General features: G+C 45.3%; 1 protein-coding gene across 1 annotated transcript in view; it reads right to left on the reverse strand.

The window, feature by feature from the left end:
* LRGUK (leucine rich repeats and guanylate kinase domain containing) overlaps window positions 1-25,793 on the reverse strand; it is a 477,106-nt gene that overhangs the window by 434,943 nt on the left and 16,370 nt on the right. Inside the window, exons 2-3 of the mRNA XM_069629624.1 lie at window positions 11,986-12,099; window positions 11,784-11,865 (exon numbers count right to left, since the gene is read on the reverse strand). Of these exons, the coding sequence (XP_069485725.1) occupies window positions 11,784-11,865; window positions 11,986-12,099 (196 nt within the window). The remainder of the gene's footprint in view (window positions 1-11,783; window positions 11,866-11,985; window positions 12,100-25,793) is intronic.

Consider the following 25,793-nt stretch of genomic DNA (forward strand, 5'->3'; position numbering starts at 1 on the left):
CACTTTTCTTTTGGCTATATTGTTATCCCACACCATTTGTATTTAGAAGTAAGGATTGGTAATAGGTTTATTAGTATAGGCCCTTTTTTTAAAAACTTTTTATTTTTATTTGTTTTATTTTTTTTGACAGCGACTCCACTACGACTGCATTATTATTATTTGATGGTCATGTCGTGCTCATATCTTTAGATTTAGGTTTAAATAGGTGTTTAACCAACACATTTGAAGTTCAATAAACACCCTTGAACTGTGATCACTTGTGTCTGCCTTCACTGTTTGATTGATACCATGCCTTCATCATAAAGGGCATTAGTAAGCTTGAGAAGGAGGTTGGTGAGGGCAAGGTGAAATAGCCAGTAAGGTACCTCAGCAGGTTGATCACTTGCTGCTGTGATCTGTGTGTAGTCTAAAGGTTGCATGTTTGAATCCTAGCACAGCCAACTCATCCTTTCATCCTTCCGAGATGTCGATAAATGAGCAAACATGTTCTATGTAAAGTCGATTGGTGAAAGCACTATATAACTAACATATTATTAAGGTTGGTGAAGATCTGAATAAACCATTTGGGGAAATTAAAGAAAGAGCTGGTGAGATTATGGAGGAGGTTGCTCAAGATCGGAAGGAGCAGAATGGAGAAGGGGGTTGGTGGATTAGCACTTATAACAGGAGACGGGTGAAATGAAAAGCCACAGATGAATTCCCAGGAATGAAACTGGCTGTAGAGACAATGGTGGGAGAAAGGATGCAGAGAGGAGAAGGGGTTTTGAATGAAGAAAGATAGGAAGAAGCAATCCACAGAAAGCAGAAGAGAGTGAATCAAGGCAAGGAAGAGACTGAGAGAAAGCAAGGACCTAAGGTCCAAACTTTGGAAAAGGGGCATTTCAGCACTCAAGGGAGGTAAAGATCAAGAAACTCCTGAGAGGAAGTGGAAGTATTTCTGACCAAAGTCCCAGAGAGACAAGCAATCCCGAGGAGGGTATGGAGTAAGAAGACTGCCAAAAGGATGATGAATGAAGGGATCAGCTTGAAAGTGGGAGGATTGAAGCCCAGAAACAGGACAGAGAAAGAAGGTGTAAAGCCATAGAAGGAAGGGGACAGAATTGTACAGTAAGGAAGCTGGACCCAACTGACAATCTGGACTTCGCAGAGCCAATCTAATTTAGCTGGACCCACGTGTTTGTGCAGCTAGGAGGGCAAGCAAATGCATCTGGTGGAAAAGATTCCTGGGCTTTAAGAAGATGCAGGCTTCTAACCCTGCATTGACCCTAGGACAACAGAAGAAGTGGTGTTAACTACCTTGGAAAAGCAGGATTAACCTACTGACCCTACTTAGAACTCTAGGCTGTTGTTCAGGCATAATGACAATGGGTCTCATTGCGAGTTTGGCTGTAAACCAGCAGTGAATTCACGGAATGACTGCCAAACTAGTTTGCCATTACTGCCACTCAGTTCTGTGGGCTTAACATGGGATGAGTAATGGAAGGGCAGTGTAAAGCCCCATTTCTGGAGTCCAGATGTCTCCATGAGTGGTATTTCCACTGTGGTAGGTCTGCCAATTCTTTGCCTTAAAATGGAGCATGCTGGAGGTAAATCCTCCATGTTATGGTCAAACTCTGAATTCGGCGGTGTGGTATAAATGGCAGTAATGTCATTACTGCCAAAAAAGGTGCAGCAATGAAATTACCACCACTTTTTTTGCACCAACAAACTCATAACTGGGCCCAATGTGCAAACACTAAATCAGGAGGATACTGTTTCCCTGCAAGGAAAGACAAAGCAAAGTGAAGACAACATAAGAAATGTTGAAACCCGTCATCTCTCAGGAGGAAAACAAATGTCTAAAGGAGACTCATGGCGACTACATAAGGACCTGTGTTATCAATTAATTCGGTTTGTGAACAATTTACTTTGTCCGTGCTTCTGTGGAATCCTCAGTCGTGGCACAATGCTACAGGTAACTATGGCAAGCCAGCCATCTTGTTTCACAATACATGTCCATGGGACATGCTTACAGAATGAAACACATGTAAATATTTTTTAATTAAACAGAATTTATGAACTCACCTTACTATGTGATTTTCTGAAATTCATGAAATATTCACTACTTGTACAATTTATAATCAATGATGACAGGTGTGTAGACTAGTGTTAAAAGATAAAACTTTACTTTGAAAGTTTTCAATGGTAACCAGGGTTGGCCCTTATCTAGAGGGGTCGAGTTGTCACTGGTTCATAGTTGGCATTGCATGAGTGACTAGGGTGTTTGAGGAGTATGGTTATCCTATAATCAGCAAAGAGCCAATAAGTCACTTTCACAAATGCTTGAGAAGTAGGGGACTCCTGTGTTCTGCATGCCATATCTTTTAACTAAGTCAATAGTTTCTCTGGGAGAGGGACTCGCAATCTTACAATGGTCACAGAATTATTGTTTCCTTAATTCATTCTTGGAGTTAGGACTCACTATCCCAGCATGCAGCTTATCACATTATGAATGCCTTTTTAAATAGTTTTGGGGTTTAAGATTCGGATTACAAGTAAGCAGCCTGTTATTCAATGAATGCTTTCTTAATTGCTCTGAGTTAATATTTCATTTCTCATATGAAGATTTGCTCCGTTTTCTTCTCGGGTGTACAACTGCCCACATGCAATGTTCTCACGTGGCTTGTTTTAAACATTTCTGCCAAGGTGCTTTGGGACTCTTATGCCAGATCCTAATATCCGTCTTTGCCTCCTTCTTGATCTCCCTGCCTGCTGGATGACGGTGTGTATCCACAGGCCCCCTCACCCACTTAGCTCTAGTCAGACACTCATGGGTGTCCTCTTTCTTGCTCCACCCTCTCTCGTGGCCCGACAAGTTGGAGTGGACCTCGCTGATGTACTTTGCTCTGATGGTACATTGTGCCTCTTTCCCACTGTCATGGGCCTTCAGTTCCTTTCTGGTCACATGCCAATCAAAAGGGGCGCTTGTCAGGCTATCTTACTGAAATTGACTTCATCCTCTGCCCAAACTTATATTATTGTGCTAACTGACCCTACCACTAATAAAAAGGAAAACAAAACTTAGCCTACAGAAATGTCTATATTCCTGTTTTCTGGCTTGTGCTGGTTGGTGCTCGGTCCTCGGTCGGGTTACTATATTGTTCTCCTTTCTTTCTGGGTTTCGGTAACTGCTCGTGAGTAACGGTATTCAACTTCCCCTTCTCTGGATATATTTATTAATCTCTGTCCTCTATTGGCCCACCGGGCCCCTTTGGCATTTTGGCCACTTTGGCGTTTGGGCTCCCTGTCAGAGCATTAAAGAACTCAACCACCTTCCGCCCTCTCCTTCCGAAGAATCATGTACCTGCTGCTCCACAGTGTCCTTTGCTGGGGAGGTGGTCGCCCCTTCCGGGGTGGAGCCTTCTTGGGTTGTCAGTATGCCTCTACCTTTGTGCAGGTGCCCCAGTTTGGGCATGCCCGTTTTCCACTTGGGTCTGTATCATTCCTCTAGAGACCTCAGAGATTGCAGCTTCCAACGGTTCTGGGATCGGCAGTATTCCGGGGGCTCTCGGCCCAACACGTATGCATCATGGTCGTGCCTCCAGGCTGCGTCGGATCCGTGCAGCAGCAGTGGAGTCTGCTCTGTGTGGCTTCTCTCCAGCTGGTCAGCGCCCAGCAGTCGGCTCGTCCCGCTTCAGCTCCTCCCTTCCAGATAAGGGTATTTTCCTTCATAGGTCTCTCCCTGCACCGAGAGACAGACTCCCATTGGTCTTGCAGTTCAGGTCTCCAGGAGGGATCAGCAGCAGAACCAAAAACATTTAAAGAGCCCATTTCCTCAATATGGTTATCAGTTCCGATGTATGCAACAACCATTTGGGACATTGATGGTAAGGGAGATGTTACAGATTTGTTCACTTGGGAGTCCTTGTCCTTTAGGGGGGAAGTCACCCCACTGAGATCCCACTTTCTATGCAATACACTCCCTGGGGGACAGGGCGACTCATCTCCTTAGTTTCAAAGGGGGTGGCTTCCCCTTGGAAAGAGGGAACAAATTCCCCGGATTCATCACAGCTGCCAAGTAGTGCTGTTCAGGCACATGGAGCCTTGAGAGTGAGCTTCATATCTACACACGCAGGTAAAGTGTTCTATATGCAGGATATCAGACCATTTGATCACAGACTCTGATCAGCGCAGCTCTACAGAATGGATTGCGGCTCCATCAGACAGCGTCCGCCGGAGTACAAAAAAGAAGGGCAATCACTAGCCCACCAGCGATTGTTTTAAATAAAGGAAGACCATAACATCCCCACTATACCACCAGGGATGGTAATCATATCCATATACCCACGAGAAGGCCTGGAAGAAACAGGGTCACAATCCTTAGGGACTGCCCTACCGTCCATATTAGACATACAGCAGGAATAAGGAAGGGGCAGGGATTACAAGCCTTTATGAGCCCTTGTGTGGATTCCCAAGCCCTACCCCTCGCACACCCACTCCAGCCAGGTAAATTGATTGATGAGGGTAAGAAACTAATTGTTGGAGAGGGTGGGGGAGAGGATGGGATATATATAAGTGAAGCCTGGGAACAGAGTGGTGTTAGAATTAGTTGGGTGAGGACAGCAGTTGGTGAAGGACGTCCAAGAGTGGCGAAAGCGACCAGATTGTGGAAGCTACTGGAGAGGGGGGTGGAGGGGGAGGGGAGGGGGGGGTCTGTGGAGTATTTGTTAGTGAGTGGAGAGTTTGAGGAGGAGTAGCATAGTGATAGTAGTAGTGGCAGAGGTAGTAGTATTTGGAAGTGGAGATAGTGGGAGTATGGGAGTAGCAAGTGAGAGACTGGGAATACGTAGTAGTAATGGAAGTGGGAGTGAAGGATAAGCTGGAGGTTAAACAGGCAGTAGATCGTTAGTTGGTAATAGAGAGCAGCAGTGAGTGTTAATGGACTAGAAATAGCAGTAGAGGGAGAATAGTAGGAGCAACAGGGAGTGGGAGACCAGGAGTAGCTAGTGGTGAGAGTAGAGAGAGAAAATAAAGAAGAATAACAAGAGGAAAGTAAGTAGAGTGGAAGGAAGGGAACAATGGAGGTAGCGACAGTAAGAAGGGATAGAGTTAAGAAATTAGAGGCAAAGTCAGATCAAAGGGTGGGGGTGGAAAGGGAAAGGGAGCGAGAGCGAGAGCGAGAGAACCGGTACGAGAACTTCTGCAGAGACTAATATAAGTGAAGGGTCAGGTACGAGTGAGCATGAGAGAAGTAAAAGCAACACCAGGTGAAATAAGGCACAATAGTTAACTCCCTGAGACTAAGAGGGATAGGTCATGGAAAGTTAGAAGACACCAAGGGAGATTGATAACCCAAATCTTAGCCCCAGAAAGATCACAGGTGGCACTGTTCAATAGTACCAACACCCATTAAGGACACCTGAGTTAGGGAGGAGGGTAACGGCTGGGGTAGTTGAGAGAGAGAGAAAGAGAGAGGGGCGGCCCTAGCGCCAATTCCCCAAGAATCCAGTCAGGCCTGATAACGACCCGAGAACCCTTGGCCCAAGTGGTTCGTAAAGTCACAAATAAACACCCTTGGACATACCAACTGAGTCAGTGTGTTTATTTGCGGCAGACCACCCCTCACATTTGTCACAGGGGGAATAGATTCAAGGGAGAATTTGTGCTTTCAGTTTTGGATAGTGCAAGAGGCCAAAGAGGCAGAAATGTGTATTGTAATGTCCCAGGCAGGGTCAATATCAGAGGAATGCCCCAAATAATTTTGTTTTTGTTTCAAACACAAGCTAAAACATAAAATCCTCTGCACACATTTGCATCATAATGCAGCAGTCCAACAGACTCAGTGTGATTGAACACTCCATTCAGCATTATGGAACAACACTGTATTAATAGCATTAATGTACCAGTTTATAACCGCCAGACAAATACATCATTCACACCCAGGAACTCATTGTCCAGTAGTCAATACCCCCAGTTCATGGGATCCGGAATAATTAGGGTCAAGGGGATTGCAAGCGCTCCTGCTGACTCATTGCAAGGGGCATCTGTTACGGGTGCGCACTTGGACCACGAGCGTAACGGGGGAACCTGCAGCCCCCACACGGCTTGTAGGGTGGCTTCCACGTTTTGTGTTACGCCACTGACTTGGACCCGGGGTTACATATCAATTGTAGCAAACATGTTGAGCCAGCATCAATGAAAGTGAAATGTGATTGTGGGTATGAACGGCTGCGATTTCCGAAACATTAAACAATAGTAGGGCCGAGCGTCGATATTGGGTGTGCACATCTAATGCTGTGTTCCACTTGATATGCTAACAGAGGTCATTGCAACACTTGTTTCCTAACATAAGAAATTCATATGAATTAACATCTAACTCTCCCTCTATTCAACCTGTATCTTCTTTACTAGTTTGTAGCAGAGAAGAGGCTGAGCCAATTTGGGAACTTCAAAGCATTTTGTCATTGGTTTACATTTATTAGGTATACACTTCCGACTAGGTATAAACTTTCCTGCCAATCCTTTTATATACATTTTGCTAGTAAACTCATTCTACCAGCTTCTCCAGCTTACATTGTTACCTCACGGTTAATGTTTTAAGTGGAATGTATGGTGGTATCCCCATCACCATTTAAATTGCACCCTTCTTCAGAACTTTGAGAGCCCCTTCTGCTGGGGATCATTTGGTCCAGCGATAACATACTACATAACATCTGTTTAGAATGATTTCCCCCCCCCCCCCCCCCCGAGGATCATGGCAGTTCCAGTCTAGCATTACCACTAACTGTACCCCGCAGACAGAAGGGTTAAATAGCCCACAACACAGGCTGCCTGAAACACATCTGACTCAGTCTGTCTGGAACAACTACATTTGCAAATGGCAGGCCTGTGCACCATGGACCATGGTGGACACCATAAATTCTTGTACAGCAGACACGCATACGGAACTTCGAAGCATGAGAGAAGCTATGAAAGCGCAAGCAGATGGTGCTTTTGATTCCCAAGATAAAATCCAGTATACAAGACAGATTTCTGGAGCTAGAACAATTACAGCATGGGGTGACAAGTATCGTTAACTTCTGTCGAACTGGAAGACTGTAGCCGATGTGACAATGTCCTTTTTGTCAGCATTGCACACGAGTTAGAAGGTAAAAATGCATTGAAGTTCATGGAACTATGGCTTCCCAAGATGCTTAACCATACCTTCGAACCACCTCGAAAGATCCAAAGGGCCCACAGAATTGGTCTACGAAATCCCATTAACGACGTGCCCAGGGCATTTCAAGTACGGCTAGGTCAACTTAATCAGGCAAAGGAAATCATCCAATTAGCTAAGAAAAAACAATCCATTCATAGATAATAGAAAGAAATCTTTATAATCAGTGTTTTTCTAAAAATAAAAATGGAGAGAGCGAAAGCTTTCTTAAATGTACACTAGGATCCCAAAAAGTGGGACTGCAGATATGATCAAGGACCTTGTCATGTATGTTAGAAACTAAAGATGAGATAACGCCAAGGTAGATCCAAGCGACTTCAAAGAATGTCTTAGACTGCAGCATTTAGCAGCCCTGGACACATTGGTGCAAGATAAAGGAGTACATCATGTGCTGGCAGACAAGACACCTATGGATATAAATGAGAGATGGGAAAGGTTTGGATACATGCAACAAAAAGACAGGAGACTGCTTCACCTTCTAGGGCCAATTCAAGTCTGCCCCTCGTGAGGAACATCTCTGAGACAAATCTACATCAATGTTAAAGTCTGAAGAACACTGCAAACGACCCAAGGATAATTCTACTTGAACATATCTACTTACAGGTCTCGGGGGAACAGTTAAACACTTTCTTTTGGTGAGCCATGTATAATGATAGTAAACATATTTATTGTGCACCTCCTTTATGGAGAGGTCACTCTTACTGTGTGTTAATACACTACGCTAAAGCCTTGAATACAGCCTTATAGACCCAAGGAGGGGCCATTCACCTCGGGCCATAACTAGGCAGCGGGTCATTATCCCAAGCGATAATTAACCTTCTGGGGGTCTATAAGGCTGCTAGCGCATGTTGGTAGTAGCAATACATGTTTGGAATTTTGGTGATGCAGTATGTTACTTAAGAGTGAGTTAAGTAAATAGACTGAGTAAATTAAACGAGGTTTTATTTTGCAGTATTTAAATAACATGGTTGTATTAATAAATTAAGCATTTTAATGGCAATTTGCACTACAACAGATTTAAAATGTGCATGTAAGAGACGTCATGAAAAAGTAAACTGTTCCTCTAAGAGAAAGTGTAGCAATGTTCCAGCTTTCTCTTTCGTGTGTTAAAATAGCATGTTGCAGCAAAAAAAAGAAAAAAAAATGATTCACCGAGAGAGGGAGTGTCTTGTTGAAAGAAATCTTGCCTGGAAATATTGCTTGATTGATTGCAAAGCTGTGTAACATGCTTTGGGCTGTTGTGAAGTTGGGGTTCACTACCACACATGGTAATCCCTAGGGACTACACTTGGCAACCTAATGGAGTGGCTGTCCTTATTTTGGCCCCCCATTAAGAGTTCAGTGGTATTTCGGCAGATTTACCACCGGAATAACGCCAAATTCAATTACTGTTACCGCCACTTGGTCCTGTGGAGCAACACGCTGGAGGTGAATCCGCCTCTTTTTCTCTAAAATCTGGCGGGTTTACCATGCAGTAACTCTGCAGGCGGTAAATCTGCCAAAAAAATATTATTTAGGCAGATTAGAAACATGATCATGCATTGATCATGAAACCCAATAGTCATCTAAATTAGGTTAAAAAACAAGGTTCCTAAGACTTTTTTTCTAAATTAACTTTTTGAACATTGTCAAATACAGTCATTATCATTGATCTATTGCATTTTGAGTATTACATATTGACACACTTTAGACAGCCTGCATGTTATTTCTTACTTCTGACTCTACCCGAGCATAAAACATTTCTCTGCAAATTCTAGCTGATTAATGACAGAAAATTGTTCTATCTATTAGTGTGGTTTCATCTTTTTTCTTTGTGTTTAAGGTTGTTTACTGCCCCAAAACCACACGCACACCAAGGGGCTACACTATTTATGTGTACAAAAAAATATCTTTTTGCATTGTGGGAAAAGTGGCGGTAACAGAATTACTGCCACTTTTTTCCCCACACCGCCAAACTTGTAATGAAGTCCTTTGTCTTTTTTAATGAGAGGCAGGTGTACTCAAACCCTCGCTCCCTTCTTTTGTTAGTGCTGACACCTTTAGTTTCCTCCACCACACTTTGGGGATATTTTTCACAGACGATATGGTCTATTCCTCCACTGCAAAAGTCTGGTCACCAGGAATGACCTCATACCCACACCACCCCCCCTCCCCCCGACAGCCGCAGACTACTATGCTTGCCAACATGTGTATTCTAAACTTAAGGGCAAGCCCGGATATGTTGCAATCCCCCATAAGTTCGAATGGGGAACTGTAACCTTTACCTTGTAAGCAGTAATGGTCGAACTCTGGGAAGGACATCTACTATGCAAAAGAGGTAAAAGCCACCAGAACTTGGTGGCTTATAAGGGCGGCTGGGAAATTAATCAAACCTTCACTACTGAGAGCTGCAACTGGAGAGTATGGGCAGGCCTCCAGTAGGGCCTCCATGGATCCCACTTCCGTCACCCTCTGTCATGAAGCCAAGTGCACTATACAGAGGGCGCAATTCGTGGACGCCATTCAAAAAGGTTTATTTGGGCTATGTACAAGAATTAAACAACCCAAATTTAGGCTGGCAAGACAAACGGCCCCAGTAGTTGTTCCTTACAATACTGGAGCCAAAGAGGCATACTTAAAGGTGTTCAGAAAAAGGGGAACAAAGGAAAAAGTGTAAAAATATTTCCCAGGAGGTTGATCACAGGAGCATGCTCATATCCGCACATAATAGGTGAAACAGAGACTTTCTGCAGCTATCCAGAAAAAAGATCTGATGCACATTTCTCTTCCAGTCGTGTCAGGCTGATGCATATCGGAGACAATCCTGGCAGATATGCACCAAGACTCTTGATATACAGAGTGATGCCAACTTTTTACATTGTGCACCCCTGTAATAACAAAGAACTTGAGGATAACTCAACCCTGCAACACAATGGAGTACACAAATTAAACTCAAGAAATTCTCCCCCAAAACGTATTTAGTCATTCTGGCTGCATGGCTTGGTTTTATTCTACTAAACCTTTGGAATACTCAGATTTTCATTCATTTTGTCCATGTGTAAGATTGGGGAAATTAATATCTGTAAGGTCCTGTCCTCCATTTATATAAATCACTGACAAACCGCTTTTACCAGTGGTATCTACTTTGATGGGCATGGATGGATGACCATAGTTTATCCATGATATTGTCCTTATTTATTTAAATGCTTACATAGCGTACACTACAAAATGAGTTGTTACTAGACGCTAGCAGCACAGAAAGAAGGGGAAGGGAGGGGAGTACAGGGAGGGAAAAAAGAAAGGCAGACATGGAACACAATCAGCAAACAAACAGGATCATTCATTAAAGGGAGTCCACAAACATTCCATCAGGTAGGTTCCTTAGTCAGGGAATGGAAAGGAGGGAAAGGAAACAGAGCAGAACAGAAGAAGTTCCACAAACAGACTGTGGTGTGTATTATCCAGATACAGGTGGCAGCACTCTGAGGTTATATCGAAGAGTTAAATAGTCTTCTTTTAGTTTCTTCCGGAGACTCATCTGGGAGACGGGTGATCCCTGGTGGAAAGCAATGGTCACTACAGGTTAAAGGTACCTGAGAATAGAGGAGTCCTTTCCTCTAAACACCAACACCGGAAAGAGTATTATTTGGGGCAAGAGGTTTTGTTGACATGCAACCTTCTGGGATTCTAGCAGGGACGAAATGTCAGCATCAAGAAGGCCCTGTGGTGGTGGGGAGAACAATGAACAGATGCTCCAGGCTCCCTGTTGGCCCAAAGAGGAACAAGGGTATCGGGATGAACTGAGAGGAGCTCTGGAGGGGTTGGGGAGAGAACAACATCAATGGACACAGCTGCAGGAGTGCCACGGGATGCTGAAGATCAGGATTGCCATCAGGTGACCAGAGAGAGAGTATGGTGGTGAAGGCAGCATTTTGAACTTGGTGAGGGGGTGGTGGGTGGAGGAGTGGGCAGAAACAGGAAAAAGGTGGTCAAGGAGGCAGAGAGCAGAAGTTCTGCTTCCATCAGTCCATCATTTTGCTGTAGTTTGACCTCGACTTTCCTTAGACAACTGCAGTGCTGTGTTGATGTGGGCAGGAAAGTGTCAGATCACCTGAAAACGGTCCGACTCAGACTGCAGGCTTCTAGAGAAAGCACACCAAGGCAGAGGGGTCAAACGCCAAGCGCTCCGAACAATAAAACCTGATGCAAGAAAATAAACACCGATTTGAACATTGACCAGAAAACAAGCAGTGGTCTTTCCTCTAGAATCTGTATTTTAAAAAGGGAAAAGAAACATTAAAAAGGATTAATGGAACAAAGGTGAACAGAAAAACACACCCACAAAACATAGAATTTCAAATATTTAACGCGCAGAGAAAATGTCTGCAGCTTTTTGGGAATATAATGGCTGCTGAAACGAGGCATGAACTCGCAAAGCAATTGCAAGCGGCGGCCTGAGAATACTCTAAGCATCCCATTATTCTGTGTAGATTAGTGACCCTATAAAGCTCCGGAGCAGTTTCCATATGATCCGATTAATAAAAAAGCATGGCCTTGCCACTGTATCACTTTGCACACCAAGGGTTCGGGCTGATCAAGTCTTCCATACCATTAATTTTATTGTAGGAAAGATCCAGCTTCTGTAGGTGCACGTATCCGCCGAGAATGCTAATGTCACTTAAATCACGGCCCTGGGAAAAGAAAAGTTCAAAAGATGGATGTTAAACTCAGAAGAAGAACGCATAAAATGAGAGAATGCCTCCCCTGGCCGATTAGTAGCGTTTAAAGATCTGGATGTTAATGCTACTTACTGGTAGTGCCAGATCAAGGTACACCTGCCCAATGCCGAGCGCTGAACGGCCCAAGCCAGACAATCCCTCTGCGACAGCCTCCTCCTGCAACACTCCATCAAACTCTTCCTGCAACTTAAGAAGCAATGGACCGTTCAGTGCGGCTCAGACAAGGGGGTAAAAAAACGAATACGGGAAATGGAGGTGGAATGGGAAAGGTGTGGAAGGCCTCTCTCCAAGGACATTGCTTACAAGTCAGCCTCGTTAAATGTGGGATGTGCCCAAACAAGGTAGGCGAGGCCACGTAGGGCTAGGCCCCTAGCATTAGTGACCAGGGTTTCAGAAAGGATCACACTATTATATATGAAGCACAAAACACCACATTCACTGGGTCATATAGAGAGAAGACATGTATGACAAATACATTACTAATTTGAAAAACAGTGCATTCATGTTTGTAAAAAAACATATAAACATTGGCCGTATAAAGTTAAATAGTTCTTGTAAATTCCAAACCCCCTCCACCCTAAAATAATGTTTTAAAAAATACAAATAAAAAAATCTATGAAATTCAAACAAACAATAGCAGCTACCGAGTTTGTAACTTTATCGGTATGCAGTAATAAAATCGCATCAAAAATGTTGCCTTTACAAAAAAAAACGAAAATTGCAGCAAAAATACTGTGGTTTGACCCGGTAAAGGGGTACCCCATTATACCATTAAAAGGGAGCAGGGTTGTCCCCCGCATCCTTTACATGTACTGCAGCGGCAAAACCACAGCCTTTTTGCCGCAAATTTTTGTGTAAACGGCAATTTTTGCCGCAATTTTAACACATGGAACCACTTCATCTCTGCCGTGGGAAAAATGATTCTTTTCACGACGAAAATGAAAATAGATTTACCTCTGTAATTATTTTACTCGTCCATGAAAGTTCACCAAATTTGGCAAAAGAAAGTTTTGGTCAGAACAGAGATGCCAAATTTGAAGAAAGTTTTCATGGTGAAAAGGAACTTGCTTAAAAACGTTTTTTTTGTCTTAGAGTTTAACAGAACACAATACCTGCTTTCAGGACCACCATCTCTAAATGATCTGCTTCAATTTTCTAGATTTTCGTCATGAACCTAGACATTAAAACACAATTCAAATCTAAAAAAAGGAATGTGATTGGAAAGCGCAAGACTGCCATTCTTTGCCCACCTGCCGTCTTGGGCGTGCGGGTCCAAGACAAGCTCTGAAGTATGAAAAAGGGCATATAGCAGGTCTCCATATGTGCATTCTGACCCTTGCGAAGTCAAGGGCATGTCATAGATGGTTGAAAATATTCCCACTTTTAGTGAACAAAATCTCCAAATTAGGCTGCAGGCTCAATAGATCCGGGGCTAGATACATAGACCTGGGGGTTGGCGGGGTGAGTTATGCAAATGTATTCATACGGTGACTAATGTTGTAACTTCAGACCGTAGCAGATAGCAATTTTCGGGCACTTATAACTTCAGCCCTCAATGGATGGAAATGTCTGGATCTTTCTGAAGAGGATATATAGACAACCATAAATATTTTTGGAAAGCTCGTGCCCTGGCACAGTTGCCAGTGGGCTTCGGCTACGACAGAGGGAGCTTCTCCAAAAGCACCCTTGAGAGTCAGAATAATCTTGTTTGCATCCGCACTAGAGTGCTTATGCATTTCTTTATTGTTCATATTTGTACAAAGCTGAACAACAAGATACACAGCATGCTTAGCCCAAGAGGCACCATGTGAGGAATTTGACCATCCGCATGGTAGGCGTGTGCTCGCCTGAGCTTTTTTGAAATGTTTAATTAAATGGACTGATGGTAGACCAACCTCAGGAAAATATGTGGGGCTAATCCACACAAATGCTCCTATCTTTATACCAGAGTCATCATTAATGTTTATTTCAATGGAACCATCATGGGTCAGGGTCCTCAACCCAAACTTCTTCCCTTTAACAGGCTCCTCTCTCGCATCTCAAAACTCACCTCTTCCTCTGGCCAGGGTCCCTTGCCCTCTGTGACTTCCTCCTCCTCCTCCTCCTCATCCTCTGTACAGGCATCCTCACCCTGCCTTACTGTCCTGGCCCCCTTGTTGGCTTTGGCTCCTTCGCCATACTCCACTTTCCCTCTTGCCACCCTTAGGTGGGACCACTGTCCCCTGTGCCCCCCTGAGGAAGACCCTTAAAGATGGCAAGCTGCTCTATATTGCCAATCTCAACACTCGCTCTGCCATCAAACACTAGTCTGACATCCGCAACCTCCTCATACTCATGGATCTTGATGTGCTCACCATCACAAAGACCTGGTTCAAGGAAAGCTTGGTCAAAAGCTTTGACACACACTTTCCTGAAGGCTACAACATCCTGTCTGGTGGGGGAGTGGTGCTTATCTTTCCAGAATGGATACCTGTGTACCTCATCCCTACACAGGCCTACTCCTCTTTGGAGTTTCTCACTACGGCCACCTTCTATCGGCCACCAGGACAATCCACTCTCTTCCTGTTGGAATGGGCTGACCTGCACTCCTCTCTACTCTCAACTCCTCCGGATGGGTGATCTCAACATCCATCTAGACTTCCCTGACTCCTCATGACATTTCCGCAAACTTTGCCATTCTCTCTCCCCCTCCATCCTACCCTCTGGCTCCACGCACATCGCGGGCCACACCTTGGATGTTCTCATCTCCAGTGACAGCCCTCTCTCTATACCTCTTACTACCCCCCTCTCCTGGACTGGCCACTCTCTTCGCTCAACACACCGGACGCTCTCCTCTCCTCTTGCAGCAACACACCCAGCACTGCCACTCGGCTTCAAAGTCACCAGACCCATGAAGAAAGTGTCAGTGTCTGCCTTTGCCTCCACCTACTCTCCTCCTCCCATTCCTGTGACTGACTCCCACCCTGACACAGCCTTCGCTAACTTCACCCTCTCTATTTCCAACACTCTTGACATTGCCCTGCCATGAGGGTCTGACTGAAGCCTTTCAGAAAGTGCAACTCTTGGTACGACTCTGATCTGGCTGCCCTCAAACACAAACGTAGGGCAGCTGAGTGGAAAACAGGTAGACCCCTGACTCTCTAAAACCATTAAGAACAATATTGACTCCCTCGCCCCAGCCTCGGATGATCTCTGCAATCTCTCCTTCTCCACTGGAGTTTTCCCAACTGCCCTTAAGCACTCGCTTGTACACACCCTGCTCAAGAATCCCTCTGCCAACACCTCCATTCCGGCAAACTTCCACTCGATCTCCATCGCTCCTTTCCTGCGTAAACTCCTGGAGAGGTTGACTATCACTCAACTGACCCTCCACACAATCTATTGGCTGCTTCCATGACAATCAGTCTGGCTTTAGAGCATCCAGAGGCACGGAAACTGATCTTGTGAACACACGTGAAAATCTGATCTCAAATCTTGACACTAACACTTCCTCTGTCCTCATTCTCCTCTGCCTTTGACACGGTTAACCACAAGAGCCTTATTGCACGTCTCCCCGACACCCTGGGAATCACAGGTCAGGCTCTGGCGTAATTAATATCCGTTCTCTCCGAACTCAGATCATACCTCTCGACTATTGCTCTTTCAAACTGTGGGGTTCCCCAGGGATAACACCTCTCCCCCTGGTTCTTCAACATCTATATGGCTGCTTTTGCACGTGTCATTGCCACTTTCAACTCTAACTTCCAGTGTTATGCGGATGACACACAGCTATCATTCAGCCTACCCTCAGCCGTTGCTGCTTCCTCCTCCTCCTCCTCCTCTTCCTCCTCTTCCTCCTCTTCCTCCTCCTCGCTCATATCTATCTGTATGTCCGCTATTAAGTCATGGTGTGCTGCAAACGACCTCTGCCTCAACGCCAGTAAAACCGAGATCGTTCTCATTGGGACCCCTGCTCCCACTTTACCACTTTCACTCTGGCCGGCCTCCCATGGCCCTGTGCCCGCACCCACCTGCAAGGCAAAATACCTCAGGGTCATCTTCGACTCCACTCGCTCCTTCGCCTCTTACACCTCTTGCATCTCTAAAAAAAATCTAACTTTCAGCAACACCTCCTCAGAGGTACTCTACCTTTTCTCACTTTCCCCCAGCGGCTCACTGTCTCGAGAGCCTTGGTTCTCTCTAGGCTGGATTATTGCAACAGCTTCTTCCTCAACCTCCCTTTTGCCCTGCGCCCTCTACAACTCATCCATAACTGAACCTTAAGACTTATCCTTGGCTTCAAGCCCAGGGACTCTGGTGCTGAAATCCCTTCAATGGCTCCCTGTGGCTGCAAGAATCAAGTTAAAGACCCTCTGCATTGTCCACAAGGCTTTCTGGGGCCTGGGACCTACCCATTTGCAACACTGTCTACCTAAATATTGTCCCTCACGAGCCCTCTGTTCATCTACCTCCAACCTTCTGCAAGTGAGCCGGTTCTCCAAGCAGAGACTTGAGGGAGATCCTTATCCTCAGCAGGTGCCTCCCTCTGGAATAGCCTCCCTGCCACCCCCGTCTCGAGCCTGACCTTCTTAATATCTAGAAACTCCTCAAGACCTTCCTCTTCCTTCGCTCTCCCTCTCCCCTGCATCTCTCCCTCCTCTTCCTTACAGCTTACTGGCTGGCCGCTTGGTGTACCTCAGAGTCTCACCAGTCCCAGGTACCTCCGCTGGTCCTCTATCGCACTTGCCTCAGGGCCCTACACCCAGCCACCTTCACAGCACTTAAAAATAACCCAAGAGTGTGTCTATCTCTGCACTTACCCCAGTCTTCACCGACTGGGTGCACTTGGATCCCCCCCCCCTCCCTGTTACCGTCTATGCACTTGCACAATCCAAATGCAACGGGCCTGAAGATAGTCTGTCTGTTCTCCCCTTAATCGCACTGGTAAAACTGCAGAATCACCGTCAGGCCTTTTTGCTACGTCTCCACTGAATATGCATTTTAACGCACTTACTTTGTCTGTGCAGACGATTATCGTCTCAGAATTTCAAGGGCTCTGAGCAACTGTTGTGCCCCCCCCCTTGTTCCTGTGTGGGAGCGAGGAGCCAATGGGCCCCTCTCTGGCATCACTTCTCAGTACAAAACTCGGACCAAGTGCCTCTACTGGTGGGTACGCCCCTCGCCCTTATGCAATGTTAACTTTGGGTTACATTTGCGTAGATGGGACCACTGAGCAGGACACAGGGCATCCATTTTTGTACCCCCTTTCGACTCCATCTTGGTGACCAGGCCTCACTGCGATAGTACAAAATGTCTCTCTCCCTTTCCCCGCCACAGCAGATCGGAGCACATGGCCCCACCCTCGTTCCCACTCCGACTGGAAAACTCTGCAGCTCCATTCTCACGCTGAAGCCGGAGATGCTGGCAACAAATAATAAATGTAACATCTATTTTCCTCCGAGATCACTGTCCTGCATGTGAATCAACATGAGCCAAGCACATAGCTCGTCCATCTCCACAAAAGTGTCCTTGCCCTCTTACCCTCGCCAGTTGAAACTTATTGCCATTCTAACCCTGTGTCCCTGCAAGATATTCCTTTCATGTTCCAGACCGCTGACCATGCTATGAAACCCACCCAACAGACCCCCAACTAACATTAGACCCTTGCTGCAGTATATCGTGCCCAATACTGACAAATGCCACATACCTAAGATTCTTGTGAGACTAACCCCACAGTTCAATGAGAGTATTATAGTGGTCAAGACCCGTAAGCCTGTGACCTGTATAACCCAAATGTTACGCATGATATATATACCTGTGTGATTTGTACAATGACATGATAAACTACTGAGGGTCTTTTGATCAACCATTATTTAGTGCATGCATTATTTAGAATGTAATTTCTTAGCTTAGATAGTGACCACCGTGTTTCACAGCGACCTGACCTTCACACATCCGGGGCACAGATGTCTGACGTTAATCCTCTCGCCAACCAAGCAACCAACCCGGAGGAAGAGATGAGGCCCACACCTAAGACACTACCCTGGCTGACCTATCCGGGTCCAACGTAGCATCATATGTTAGATATGCCAATGTGCTTATATAAATGTGTTGTAACCTTGATGTGGTCAGAGCGCTCTCAAAGATCTAGATAAACTTTTCCTTGAACTCTCGCAGCCTGCTCTTTTGTGCCTTATTCCCTGTCCAGGGAGTGTCTGTTTTATTCATTTTTACACGTATAAGTCAGGGAGGGCACAAACATTCCCAACCCTTCTTGAGTGCTTTGAAACACTTTCCTGTGCATATGTGCTATATAAATAAATAAATACAATACAATGGCAACCACATAGACCTGTGTACTCTGGGTGGACACAGCCTACAACCACAGTCCGCCCGGTCATATTTTGTTGGAATGTGACAGCCAGGAGTGCACAATGTCATCTCCAGGAAGGGCGGGGCGGAGAGGACCAATGTCCCCCCGCCATGGCCATCCTGATTAACTAACAAAGGCTCCATAGATCCGCCCTGCTCTTTTGTTAGGCCCTGCGGATGGTGGCAGTCATTAACATACTGATAGAAGGTACTTCAAACAGGCCCACATGGGGCCTGGCTGCAGATGTTAACAAAAGGAGACCGCAACCCCAACAACCTTTCATATGTAACGGTGTCAACCTGAAGCCAGCACCTACCCTCAGTATCAATGATAGTGAACTACAATGTCTGGGACTGTTGTTTACAGTAGACCACTTGAAGGGGCAGAGAGTCTGGTCTTGCTGCAGCTTCAAGTAAGACTTGCCACTTTAACAGGGACCACAAAGAGATGACCATTAAGCAGAGAGACTATTTGAACAAAACATGCAGGAAGATAGGTGGGACATAGTAAGACAAAGGAGTGAGCCCAGAGCCATTTCTGTTGAGAGAAGGGTTCTGCAATTTTAGTTCTGGGCACACCTTGTTCCTGTTTTCACCCCTTTACCTTTCCTGTTGCACAGAACTCTGGTTATGACCTCACACATACAGAAGATTGTTGTTAAGTACACCAGGATTGGTTCATTAAGGTAGGCTTAGCCTACACCAATCACTGTGGACCACTTAGCTTTAAAGGAGGGCTGAGCCCCTCTTTTGGAAGATCATCTGAAGGCTTCACCAGAAGCAGAAAGGAGAACTCAACCTTGGGCTCTGGCTGAAGGTACAGTCTGCCTTGCATCTTCCGCCAGTGAAGGAAGGCCAGGACATCCAAAGAGCGAAGCAAGGTCCCAGGAAACAGAGGGAGATGCAGAACTCAGATGACCCTCTAGCCACACCAGAACCGGTACCCTGCCAGCACATAGCATGCCCTGCTATGTTCTGCAGCAAGCTTCCTGGATTGGAAGTTCCAGAAGGTCTCTGAACCTACAAGCAAGGACAAGGAAACTACCTGAAACACACTCCTCAGCTTTGGGATGTCCACATTAAAGGATGACAGAAGCCCATTAAAGAAGCTGGGAGAAGTACCACAACGTCCCCCTGACGATGTCTGCCTTAAAGGACATTTTAGAGCCAGTCAGGTTTCTCAATCTGCAACCGACAGCAATTCCGATTGTTGTCAAGCCGCTGTCGCTTAAAGACTTCTGACACGTCTCGGCCAGTGCTTCAGAACTGGCAAATCAGCAATTAGACAACGATTCCTGACCCCGAGTTGACATATAGGCTAGCATGCAGCCGTTCGTTCAGCTTCGATGGCTGAACCGGCCTGACGCTTGATACCCACAGTGACTCCAATCTCGAACTCTGTCACAAAAACCTGCAAAGTGCCCTGAAGCTGCCTTGACGCAGTCAAGCACCAAGAACATCTATAGCATAAGGTACATTGTGGTTCTGTCCCCCTGGTCCTTCCCAGAAGGCCCCCAGAGACATTTTACAACCCATTGCTCCATTTGTGCTAAAGCCATGAAACCTTAACAAACTGTTGTGGTTATTAACCATACCGACTTCCCTCCTGTCAGCATCCAGAGTGCATCCCTTTTCCTTTTTTGAAACTGTCTGCTCTCTGCATTCCTTTACAGGGTGGGTTGTATTTCATAGTGTTGTTAGACTGTCTGTTGTGATTAATAAAGTAGATATTTTTAATACAACCTTGACCGAACACTCCTTTTATCATTAGGAAATAATTGTATTTTCGCTGTTGCAACTAACGATCCACAACCTTTTGGCGATAAGCCTGCCGTTCCGTCCACGTTACCAAAAGAGGTTTAGAATTTGCTTGTTATTCCAATCTGTTTAGATCGCTTCTGGTGTATTAAAGTTGTGGGGCTGATTGATGGTTTACCCCTAGACCACTGGCACCCCGGAAGTTGATTTGTCACACACCATTACTGAAACAAATGTCTGCCTGCTATACCAGGGTGTTGTACCACAGGCTTGAACTAGAGGCACATGGCACAATACAATACAGCAATCCTTTATTGGCAGGAGTAAGAATCCAAGATTTGCTGTGGCTGGGTTATACATATTATGCACAGCATTGATCATATATCCATGTTGTACAATGTCTATTTAGTCATCGGGTTTGAACGCAAGCATACAGTCTTTCAGATGCCTTAAATTGTGACATGCTGACACGTATTCAGCTACTTTTTCGGCCCTTTTACTGTTCTCACCTAATAAGATTTGCATCTTTTGTTCAATGTCTAGATACGGGATGTTTCTGATTTTTGTTGCCAGTTCTTTTAAATACAGACTTCTAATGTTTTCAGATGATGAGGAAATGGGTTTCATCTTCAAAGCAGTCGTATCACATTTTTTTGTATGTCCTATCGCTTTCAATTTCCATGTCGGTTTACGTGAAAACGGCATAGGGACACAGGTTGTAACTATATATCCCTCTGGAAAAGGCTCATATCTGATCTGCCGGGGTGCACTATCAATGTCTGTAATTATGATATAGATATTATATGATATGGCATTTATACCGTGCCTATACACAAGTGTTACATTTAGAGGCCATATAATTAATAAACATGCCAAGTTGTGATAATTCACTTGTAAGATGACTATTGTGAAAAGAGTTGCCAACCAAAACTGTCAAATGTCAGTGGGCTTCATTAAGACTACAGTGGTGCAGTAAAAACGGCAGCAATTCCATTACAGCCGAATTACCGCACCACCATACTATGAGTTTGGTGGTAAGGTGGAGGGTAAACCTCCAGCAAAAAGCTGGAGGTAAATCCTCCACATTATTGCTAAAAAACTGCGGAATTGACTCCGGTGGCAATTGAACCGAATACCCCATAGAGTCCTATGGACTCCAAAAATGGGGACTTACACCACCCTACCACTACTTGTAATCCAGCAGTAAATCCGTGGGACCAAGTGCCAATAACGGTAATTGAGTACGGCAGTATTTCGGTGGATTTACTGCCTTAATACCACCACACCCGTAATGAGGCCCAGTGTTTTTTGGTGTTGCATTGTAACCGAAACACCCAGTCTCTTGCATTTTGAGGTGGGAGTATTTTACTCCCTATTTTTCAGTTAAAGTGTAGATCCCAATTCAATAGAGTAAAAATTAGTTTTCTCCTTCCCTGGGAAGTAAAATGTACCCGACATCCTTCCAATGCATATAAAAAAGTTACAATTGAACCGAAACCTTTTCCAAAACACTAGAAACAAAAACATTGTATATCAAAGTTCTGTATGGGAGGATAGGTCTGTAGGACCCCCCCAGCCTGCATTGCCCACCTATGTGAGGCTCAGGACTCGTCGGCAGCCCCCCCCCCAGGCACCTGGGCCCGGGAGGCAGGTCGGCTGCGGATCGACACGTGAGGCTGCATGGCCAGTAGTCTGGCATAACAGACACCATTTTGTAATAAGCAAGACTCCATTTTAAGTGTGCTGAACCCAGGCCCATGCAGAATAGCCGGCGTACAAAGCTGCAGCTCGGCCCCCACTTGACCGCACACGGAGAGGCCTGCACTTTCCCCAGCCTCCACCCCATGGCAGATCCGCTGAAAGCCTGTTCTCAGGAGCAACTAGACACGAACAAGTAACAGAACAAACACTGTATCATTTACCTTCTGCAGAACATCATTGCCCTAGGAGTGATGGGACTTGTAGTTGGAGTCTGGAAAAGAACAAAAACCATTCCCCTCAAACATACCCCGACCCCGCGCCTAACCCCTGCACGAGTAATATATGGTGTCCCTGACCCTCCTGACCAGTTCCCCAGATGAAGTGTTAACCGTACATACTAGACCCTCGAGTCTTTGAGCCTTATTCCTGGTGCTAAAGAATGTGTAGTAATTAATGGTAAATGTATAAATCAAACTATTTATACTAAAGCGAAGTGACCCCGCACACCCTCAAGATGCCTTCATGTTCCAAGACCCAGTGTATAACTGCTCGAATATTCACTCTGTGCCAACCAATGTTTGCTGCTATTGTAAAAAGGATAATTGAAAAAGCAATATATAAAATGCGTGTGTATGATGTAACGAAATATGTCGTATTACATGTAAGCTACATAGGGTATCGAATCAGTTTGTAGTATAATTGAAATGCTAGATTAACATGTTGCTTTCATGCTCCCGACTATATGACCCAACCTGATACTACCTCATGTTTGTTATTCGTTCGCCTTTCTCATGAATTGCATGTATTACACCGGCTAAAGTTATGTACTGCATGTGATACTGAAAAAATCTCCATTTTCATGAACTTAGTAATGTAAACATATGTAAACGGCAGAAATGTGTGTTTTCCTTAATGCTCCCAGCTTTAGCATTCGTCCCCTCCAATGGTATATTGTGCAGCCCCGTGAATAGAAAGTTGCTCAGAGTTACAAGGCCATTTCCCCCTCATCCCGCCAAGGCCCGAAGGGACTCGCGAGCAGCACAGCCTCACCTCCCAACATTCCTGCTGGACCCTCTTCAAGTATTTACCTCCCCCATGGCAGAGACCGCCATGGCCAGGCCAAATGAATTATGAGCTACCTGGTCCTAAATCCCACCGCCTTTGAGGTGCCAGCTAGGCGCCCCCTCTGACCCAATGGTATCCCAGTTCGCCCCAAATCCAACAGACCACAAAGGCAGTTATCCGTCCTTGTGCAAACATCCCCCAGAGTCATCATTTACTGCATCAAACAGAATAAAATGATGAAGATAGCCTGACGCATGCCCCCTGATAAGATGACTGGACCCCTTGCTACTGACAACTTTATGATGATGTATGGAAACAACCTCGTATTGCATAGTGTTTTCTTGTGTCCCCCACCCAAGTTTTAAATAACAACTTGGTACAGATGAGTGTGATGAATGGGTATGAAAGGCCACACGGGCAAGTTTCTAGAACCACCGTGGTGAATCTCCATTGACAGCCAGCGCCCAAGAGCTCCACCCCGATGAGCCCAGCTGACCCAAGCACATCGTGATGCCACCACGTGGATCTCCGCCAATCATGGAGCACCGAACCTATATTCTACATAGTAGCTAGACATCGCCATCCAATCCCCAAGACTGCGTGGCCCCTATAGCTTACCTCATGCATGATGTGCATTTGTAATATAACTGACTGTCTTTGCTATTGTCAGACAGAGCGCTCTCGGAGTTTGCAGAGTCCTTTGCATGCCCTATTTAATTTAGATAAAAACCTTTTAACTTTACCCGCACTTGGTCGTGGTCTTATTCCCTCCTGGGGTGTATCCTTTATTGCCTCTCAGTAAGGGGTTTTTCTGCCTTATTGGGGGATGCTTACTTTCAGTTCTCTGGATTAATACATTATATATTATTTGGCATTTGCCTACTGCCACTTGTATGGCCTCGAAGTGCTGTGGGGATGAACGCCATTTGGAAGACCATAGTTTGAGTTGAGGAGTAGCGACAGGAGTGGTAAAATGCGTGTGTGAATTTACAGTCTGGTCGAAGGTAGATAGGGAATGGCTGGGTCGCCAACAGCAGCCCAAATTATCCAGTGGAAAACAATCTACCACAGAATAATTTCAGGTGAATACGACCCATATGCACCATTATGATACGTGGACACAGGAACTCTGTTCAAACCACTACAGATACAGAACCAACGAATAGCTATTTAAATTGGTTTGTCATAAATCAAGAACTTAACTCTACCAGTATTACTTCCCTGCCACTCACTCCTTCTGTTGCCTGCCACAACTTCTGTTTCATGGCTTCTCAATCTTGTTTTTACACTCTCTCTCTCTCTCTCTCTCTCTCTCTCCTTGCCACCGCAACTCTGTCTCTCACTTTCTGTTGCTCTGCCACCCACTACTAAGTCTTGCTAGTTCACCTGTCATGGTCTGTCGATCTGTCACTCTGCCCCTCTTTGCTCTGTGTCCTAGGATTGCTGATTCCCTCATCTGCCTTGCTGTCACTTATCTGTCTCTCTCTTCCTCTGCATCTCTTATATAATTACTGTAGCTTGCTCTCCTTTCCACGTGTTCTCTGTTGCAGTCTCTGTACTGCTGATGATCTTTCTTCCACTGTCTTAGATTGTTTTCCTTCCTTTTTCTCATCTTGCTTTTTCCCCCCTCATTTCTGTCTCTCCCATCTGATGCTGATAGGTTTCTTTGTGGTCCTGCCTCTCAATTATTCTTTTGCGCTGCTTCCATCTCTCACTAACCTTGCTGTTTTTCTCGCTTAACTGTTATTTACCACTGTGTCCTTACTCTAGTTTTCTTTGTTGCTATACCTTCAGAGGCTCCTTTGTCTATTTCTTCCTGTTCTTGCTCGTCCTTAGGTTTTGGCATACTTATGTTCGCTGTTGTTCCGTCTGTCCCAACCCACTCTGTTGTCCCGTTTCTCTTATGTTTAGAGTTTCCTTTTATTTGGCTACTGTTAGAGCAATACTAAATATTGAAAAAGTTGAAAAGACATTTTCCATTTACAGATCTAGCTCAGCTGGAACATAAAGGGGTCATTTCAAATGTAGGCAACCCTGCTTTTGGGAGTTAGGCTAGATATTTGTCTCAGCAGATGCTTCACTTACTTTCATGAAGATGCTTTAGCAGCCGTGATGAGATGTGTGTTCTGAACCAATGAACGTTTAGCAGACCTGTTGATAAGTGGAAACCTAAGCCAGCTCTGCTTCAATTAATATGATATTTTATTTGTATCGCACTCGTACACAAGTGTTTCAGAGCAGGACTAGGCAAGGGAGGGGAACAGGGGAGAACACAACACAACAACGATCCTACTAGGCCCAGTGACATTGAGAACGCGCAAGTGCATGGGAAAGGGAAAAAGGGAAAAAGTGCATGGAAGGGGTAGAGTGGAAAGTGCGGAGCAGAGGCAAGCAGAATAAATAATAATAAAGGCAATAAACAGTGGTAGTGCAGCCAGCAAGTGCTGTGTTTAAGGCAGCAGACTGGGTAGAGCTGTGCGCATGCTCTGTAGATCAAGCGCAAGTCTCGGGCGCATGCTCAGAAGCAGTGCGTGCCACCCCGGCAGGGGCTCTGGCCCCTCGCAACAGCAGCTCCTGAAGGCCCCTTCCACCATCACAGGGCCACTAGGTAAGAATACTATCTATACCCCTCATTCCACTTTGTATATCAGGACTATGAATGGACATGACATGCCAATCCTTACACAGGCATACTGCTGTTGTACAGATGGACCCTGGTGTACTGATTCCCAATCTTTCACAATAGACCAGTGGATGACACCTGTTCCTTGCTGATTGAATACAGCTTTATCAGATTGAACTATCACTATAACCCTGCTTCCGGACTCAAGCTCAAGGTTGGCTTGCATTTGTTTTTAATGAGAATTCTTTTCTCTTTTAGCTATACAGTGCTGAGCCTGTATAGGCACCATTGGTACCACCTGATGGTAGAAGCCCACCGTGTGAGTTTCTAATATCCCCTTATTTTGTGTTTATTACCTATAGGGAGACCGAATCCTTTGGCC

This window comes from Ambystoma mexicanum, chromosome 12, assembly GCF_040938575.1.
Source record: "Ambystoma mexicanum isolate Mex_15411 chromosome 12, UKY_AmexF1_1, whole genome shotgun sequence".
In the NCBI taxonomy this organism is placed as follows: domain Eukaryota; kingdom Metazoa; phylum Chordata; class Amphibia; order Caudata; family Ambystomatidae; genus Ambystoma; species Ambystoma mexicanum.